This window comes from Ursus maritimus, unplaced genomic scaffold (genome assembly GCF_017311325.1).
Source record: "Ursus maritimus isolate PB19 unplaced genomic scaffold, ASM1731132v1 scaffold_19, whole genome shotgun sequence".
Taxonomy (NCBI): Eukaryota; Metazoa; Chordata; class Mammalia; order Carnivora; family Ursidae; genus Ursus; species Ursus maritimus.
In genome coordinates this window covers 53,654,300-53,661,630 of record NW_024424341.1, presented here as the reverse complement: position 1 = coordinate 53,661,630, position 7,331 = coordinate 53,654,300, and the positions used below count along the sequence as shown (strand labels likewise).

The following is a 7,331-nucleotide window of genomic DNA, read 5'->3' as shown; positions in this document are numbered from 1 at the left end:
TTCATTTTTTTCTTTTGTTTCTCTTGCCTTTGGAGATGTGTCATGAAAAAGGTTGCTGTGGCCGATGTCGTAGAGGTTGCTGCCTATGTTCTCCTCTAGGATTTTGATGGATTCCTGTCTCACATCGAGGTCTTTCATCCATTTGGAGTTTATTTTTGTGTATGGTGTGAGAGAGTGGTCAAGTTTCATTCTTTGGCATGTAGCTGTCCAATTTTCCCAGCACCATTTATTGAAGAGACTGTCTTTTTTCCACTGGATGTTTTTTCCCGCTTTGTCAAAGATTAGTTGCCCAAAGAGCTGAGGGTCCATTTCTGGAGTCTCTGTTCGGTTCCATTGGTCTATGTGTCTGTTTTTGTGCCAGTACCATGTTGTCTTTGTGATCACAGCTTTGTAGTACAGCTCGAAATCCGGCATTGTGATGCCCCCAGCTTTGTTTTTCCTTTTCAAAAGTTCCTTAGCAATTCGGGGCCTTTTCTGGTTCCACACAAATTTAAGGGCTGTTTGTTCCAGTTCTTTGAAAAATGTCCTTGGTATTTTGATCGGGATGGCATTGAGGTGTAGATTGCTCTGGGTAGCATATACATTTTAACTATGTTAATTCTTCCGATCCATGAGCATGGAATATTTTTCCATCTTTTTATGTCTTCCTCAATGTCTTTCAAGAGTGATTTATAGTTTCTAGAATATAGGTCCTTTACGTCTCTGGTTAAGTTAATTCCAAGGTAACGTATGGTTTTTGGTGCTATTGTAAATGGGATGGATTCCCTAATTTCACTTTCTTCAGTCTCATTATTCGTGTATAGAAATGCAACTGATTTCTGAGCATTGATTTTGTATCCCGCCACGTTACTGAATTGCTCTATAACTTCTAATAGTTTGGGAGTGGCTTCTTTTGGGTTTTCCATATAGAGTATCATGTCATCTGCGAAGAGAGACATTTTGACTTCTTTGCCGATTTGGATACCTTTTATCCCTTTTTGTTGTCTGATTGCTGTTGCAAGGACTTCTAGTACTATGTTGAATAATAGTGGCGAGAGTGGGCATCCTTGTCGTGTTCCTGATCTTAAGGGAAAGGCTTCCAGCTTTTCCCCATTGAGAATAATATTTGCAGTAGGCTTTTCATAGATGGCTTTTATGAGATTGAGAAATGTACCCTCTATTCCTACACTCGTACCCTCTATCCCTACACTCTGAAGGGTTTTAATCAGGAAAGGATGCTGTATTTTGTCAAATGCTTTTTCTGCATCTATTGAGAGGATCATACGATTTTTGGCTTTTTCCTGTTGATAAAATCTATCACACTGATAGATTTGCGAATGTTGAACCACCCTTGCATCCCAGGGATGAATCCCACTTGGTCATGATGGATAATCCTTTTAATGTACTGTTGGATTCTATTAGCAAGGATCTTGTTGAGAATTTTGGGTGATTTTTTTAAAGGTTTTATTTATTTATTTGAGAGAGAGTGAGGACAAGTGGAGGAAGGGAGGAGGGACAAGCAGACTCCCTGCTGAGCAGGTAGCCCAATGCGGAGCCCGAACCCAGGACCCTGAGATCATGACCAGAGCTGAAGTCAGACACTTAACTGACTGAGCCCCCCAGGTGCCCCTGAACAAGCTTGATATTAAAGGGACCTGTGTTGGGGCGCCTGGGTAGCGCAGTCGTTAAAGCGTCTGCCTTCAGCTCAGGGCGTGATCCCGGCGTGCCGGGATCAAGTCCCACATCAGGCTCCTCCGCTATGAGCCTGCTTCTTCCTCTCCCACTCCCCCTGCTGTGTTCCCTCTCTCGCTGGCTGTCTCTCTGTCACATAAATAAATAAAATCTTAAAAAAAAAAAAAATAAAGGGACCTGTGTTAAACAGTGAAGGGGAGTGTTTATTAAAAGGAAATATGGACTGGAGCTTGAAGTTTGCATTGGAGCTTGGACAAGTATGAACATGCAGATCCACGTTCAACATAGGTGGCAGTATGCAAATGATATTTCTGAATCCCGTTTTGGGCTAATCGTGAAAACTTGAGGTTTCAGTGAAATGCATGGGTCCCAACTTAGAAAAATGCAGGTACAGCAGTATTTTGCACGGAGTTACCTGGGATTCAAGGACTTTGTCCCGTTCATGAACCACAGCTCAGGAACACTAGGTCTACTTAAAAAGCCTTTAGTGACAAGTGGCATAACATTCCCCGGCTTTGGCTGCCTTTGGATAAGGACAGATCACACGCAGCACTTTATTGGATCAAAATGCCTGCCCAGTAGTCTTGGAAATCGGTCCTTTCTATCTTAGAGGAGGCAGTCCAGGAGACCCCCCTCTACATGACAGTAACAACAGTGCGTCTCCTAAAGGCTCTACAGTGTAGCTCTGAGTGTGGACAAAATAGAACTGTCCTCTCAAGACTGAGAGTTCAAGATAAAGGTCACATTGGCTGTCAATTAATTTTTCAGAGTTCTCAAATCTAATAATCTTTGCTTAGAATTTTTTTTCATTTAAGCTTTAGGTAGTTAATATACAGTGCAATATTGGTTTCTGGAATAGAATTCAGTGATTCCTCACTTACATACAACACCAGGTGTTTATCATAACAAGTGCCTTCCTTGATAGCCATCACCCATCTATCCCATTTGCCAGCCTTTGGCTTTTTGTTAAGTGAGTTGCTAATAGCTTTTCATATAGTGTACAGTTAATTCACCAAACAACCCATTGAGTTGGGTATAATTAAGCCTAAGAAATAGAATTGAGATAAACTCACCTTAGAAGACAGATGGTCAGCTTGATACATATTTTTAAAATTCAGACCTTTTTTTTTTAAGATTTAAAAAAAAATTTATTAGAGCATGAGCCAGGGGTGGGTAGAGGGGCAGAGGGAGAGGGAGATTCCCCACTGAGCAGTGAGCCCCACATGGGACTCCATCCCAGGACCCTGGGATTATGACCTGAGCTGAAAGCAGACACTTTACCGACTGAACCACGCAGGTGCCCCAACCTTTGCTCTTAATAGGTGAGAAAACCCATCTCTTTCCAAATCCAGTGTTCTTAACCTATACGTACTGTCTTTCATTAAGGCCTACATTTCATCTTCTATCTCACGCATCAGTAAAGTAAAGCCTATGGGCCAAATCTAACCCACCACCTGCTTTTGTAAATAAAACTTTATTGTAACATAGCCACACTCATTTGTTTATACATTTTCTGTGCCTGCTTTCTTGTTGCAGGAGAGCTGAGTAGTTGTGATAGAGACTGAATGGCTTGCAAAGCCTGAAATATTGACTCTCTGACCTTTGACAGAAAAGTATGCCGACCCTGTTTTTTTAGCTTCTTGGGAATTTGGAGGGAATTCCTAAGTGGGAATTTTAGATTCACCAGTGTAAAAATCAGAATAAACATTTTCTTCAAGGTGAACAAGAGAGCAAACAATTTATATCTGTTCTGACCCAGTGTTTCTCTTTGGGGTTGTATAAACAGGTCCAGCATCCAAAACCCAAAGGGGCTTATATAAAAGGGACCTGTACACCTTGCCTAGAATCCTTCGGACAGTGAGGACAGTTTCCAGGCCATCAAGTTTTCCTTCTTCCGTTTGTCGAACTTTTCCTCCTTTGTGAACATTGGAAGAAAATGATGCCCAGCTAAGCGGGAATGTGTGTCCTATTTTAGGAAGGAGTGAACTTCAAAATTGTGACTGTGGACTTCACTCAGAAGGAAGAAGGCACTTTGAACCCTGGTCAGAGGACCCTGGACAGAGATGCGATCCTAGAGAACCACAGGGACCTGGTCTCTTGGGGTAAGAATGAATGAAGTTTGTCTATTGAAATGATTCCAGTTGGTTACGAGCTATGGAGTTCAGAGGTCAGAATGATTTTGACCACACATAGATTCGTGTGTGCTTTTTATTCCCCAATGAAGATTTAATTTTAATTTGTAGGGTATCAAAGGCACAGATTCTTGGGTTTGAGCTTGTGCAGTCTTCATAGTTCCTAAAGGCCAAAGACAGGGACCAAATTCTGCAGTGATTTTCTTTGGTCTCCAGCCCAAACACCCTAAGTCTATATTGGTCCCTACGAGCTTCTCAAACCAGATGTAGTCTCCTTGGGGGAGCAAGAGGATGAGTATAAACATTTCCTAACATATATATCCAGGTGAGAAACACACACTTAGAAATCATTACAGGTATTGAAGGTTAATTTCAAAAATCCCCATAGGGCATGCTACATTTCTCCATCTCCCACTCCTAGTGGACTGTATACGTTGCCACTCTTTCCAGGTGTACTCTCTGTGCTTGACCTAGTAGACTGGCCTCTGCTTCTAAGCTAATCCCCATTCTTTCTCACTTGCAACCACAGGAATCCATCGGGCATAATAGCCCCTAAGGCATTTAGGGAACTTGGGATACCAGTGCCCTCATTCTTTGTCTTGGTTCACCAAGTAGTCTGCCCATGTCTTACTGACACGCCTCCAGAAATTCCTAGAAATGTACATACTGTTCTCTATTTCAGTGAACATGTGTCTAGCACTAAAGAGGGTAGAAAGGACTCTGGTTCTTTTGCTAAGATTTGCAAAGTTGTTTTGTTATTCTGTAGATTTTGTACAGGTGACCTAATTTTGGAATATGAAGATATTCGGCATCTAAAGTCTTTTTATTTAGAAACACTGAATTTTAATACCATGTTATTGTTGGGCTCTGGTACTTCTCTGCTTACTGTTCCATCCCACCCTTCTGTTTTCTTAATCCAGGTTATGGGACCATAGCTGAAAACAAATCCATATATGTTTTGCATATCTGTTTGTTAGCTTTTCCCCCAGTATTCCAACTCTAACATCGTTTGGCTAGGATGTTTTATTTTGCTTTCTTCTAGACTTGGCAACGGCACTTGGAAGGAGAGAATCAACATCAAAGCAGAACATTTTTGATGATGAACCATCCCATCGAGTGAAGTTAGAAAGGTTGACAAGAGATGATCCTTGGTTATCTTCGTGTGAAGAAGTTCAGGATTGTAAGGACCAGTTGGAAAAGCAACAGGAAAAACAAGAGAGACTTTTGAAGGAAATGGCATTTACTCACAGGAAAGCGGTTACTTATGAGACAGTCTATAAAAGTGATGAACTTGAAGAGAAGAGTGGTCTGGATTCCAGTCTTCTTTCACCCCAGATGATACCCATAAGAAACCATTTTCATAAACATGCCTCACATGTTAAAAAATTGCATTATAATTCTATCGTAAACACTCATGAGATGATTAATGACAGTGAAAAACTCTGTGAGAATAATGAACATGGAAACCCTCACCAAAACATTCACCTTATTCAGTTTACAAGAACTCAAACAGGAGATAAATCCTATGGATTCAGTGACAGTATTCAATCTTTTAGCCATGATGTACCCCTAAATATACATCAGAAAATGCACGCAAGAGGAAGATCCTTAGATTTTAAGGAATGTGGGCAAGTTTTGAACCACAGTATATCCCATAATGAACAACAGAGAATACCTGTTGAAGAGAGTCAATATAACTGTAGTAAAACCTCCCAGAGTTCATCCCTTGCTCAGAACATGAGAAGCCATTCTGAAGAGAAACCCTTTGAATGTAATCAGTGTGGGAAATCCTTCAGCTGGAGCTCTCATCTTGTTGCACATCAGAGAACTCATACGGGGGAGAAACCTTATGAATGTAATGAGTGTGGGAAATCCTTCAGCCGGAGCTCTCACCTTGTTTCTCACCAGAGAACTCATACTGGAGAGAAACCTTATAGATGTAACCAGTGTGGGAAATCTTTTAGCCAGAGCTATGTTCTTGTGGTGCATCAGAGAACTCATACTGGAGAGAAGCCTTATGAATGCAGTCAGTGTGGAAAGTCATTCAGGCAGAGCTACAAACTTATTGCCCATCAAAGAACTCACACCGGAGAGAAGCCCTACGAATGCAGTCAATGTGGGAAATCATTTATCCAGAGCTATAAACTTATTGCACATCAAAGAATTCATACTGGAGAGAAACCCTATGAGTGCAATCAATGTGGAAAGTCCTTCAGTCAAAGTTACAAACTTGTTGCCCATCAGAGAACTCACACAGGAGAAAAACCCTTTGAATGTAATCAGTGTGGAAAATCCTTCAGCTGGAGCTCTCAGCTTGTTGCACATCAGAGAACTCATACTGGAGAGAAACCCTATGAATGTAATGAGTGTGGAAAATCCTTCAACCGCAGTTCTCACCTCGTTATGCATCAAAGAACTCATACTGGAGAAAAACCTTATGAATGTAACCAGTGTGGGAAGTCCTTTAGCCAGAGTTACGTTCTCGTGGTACATCAGAGAACTCATACTGGAGAAAAGCCCTATGAGTGCAGTCAGTGCGGGAAGTCCTTCAGGCAGAGTTCATGCCTTACTCAACATCAAAGAACTCATACTGGAGAGAAACCCTATGAATGTAATCAGTGTGGAAAAACATTCAGCTTGAGTGCTCGACTTATTGTACATCAAAGAACTCATACTGGAGAAAAGCCCTTTACGTGTAATCAGTGTGGGAAAGCTTTCATTAATAGTTCTAAACTTATTAGGCATCAGGCAACTCATACTGAGGAGAAACCCTATGAATGTAACTAGTTTGGAAATCTTTAGGCCAGAGTATTTTTTTTTCCTTTTTCTTGCATTTCTTTCTCCTTCCCTCCATTTTTTTCTTTTCTTTCTTTCTTTTTTTCTTTCTTTCTTTCTTTCTTTCTTTCTTTCTTTCTTTCTTTCTTTCTTTTCTCTTCTATTCTCTTCTTTACTTTCTTTTAAATGTCAACCTTCTGTTATTGTGTACCTGGAAGTTTGTTCTGGAGAAGAAAGAAAAACAGTGAATCACATGTTTTACCTAATAATTTTTTATTAAAAAAGTCAAACTTGGCCTTTATGACACATTGCCACATAAGTAGTAAATATTGGCACTTTTCCTTGCAGAAAGCACTCTGACCTGAATCTGAGGAAATTACCATTAAATGGTCAACTTACTATGGAATGATTGCAAGTGAGGTAGACCTTTTTAACAATAAAGAGTAAATGAGAATGCAAACACTGGTGGGCTTGTTGTTGAGAAATTGGGAAATTGCTATAGTTATTGGAACCTAGACTGGAAAACGGTGTTTCAGTATCATTTTATGACATGATTTCCCCAGTAGCTACTTTGTAATCTGTTTTATTCAGCACTTTTTATTATATGTGAAGATTTTGTAAAGATTAGGAAAATGGCTATGATACGAAGTGGGGAAAAGTGCAGGCCAAGAGTATAGAACAGTAATTTGTGGAACCATTGTGATACTTGTGTATGGATCAGAATTGAAAGTGTTTCTGGGTGTATCTATTTGA

General features: G+C 40.4%; 1 protein-coding gene across 1 annotated transcript in view; it reads left to right on the top strand.

Annotated features, from left to right (window-relative positions):
• The window catches only part of ZNF180 (zinc finger protein 180), a 51,375-nt gene extending 44,337 nt beyond the window's left edge, over positions 1 to 7,038 (top strand). The window contains exons 4-5 of the mRNA XM_040634125.1: positions 3,647 to 3,773; positions 4,846 to 7,038. Of these exons, the coding sequence (XP_040490059.1) occupies positions 3,647 to 3,773; positions 4,846 to 6,590 (1,872 nt within the window). The 3' untranslated portion in view covers positions 6,591 to 7,038. The remainder of the gene's footprint in view (positions 1 to 3,646; positions 3,774 to 4,845) is intronic.
• Positions 7,039 to 7,331: the final 293 nt, after the last annotated feature.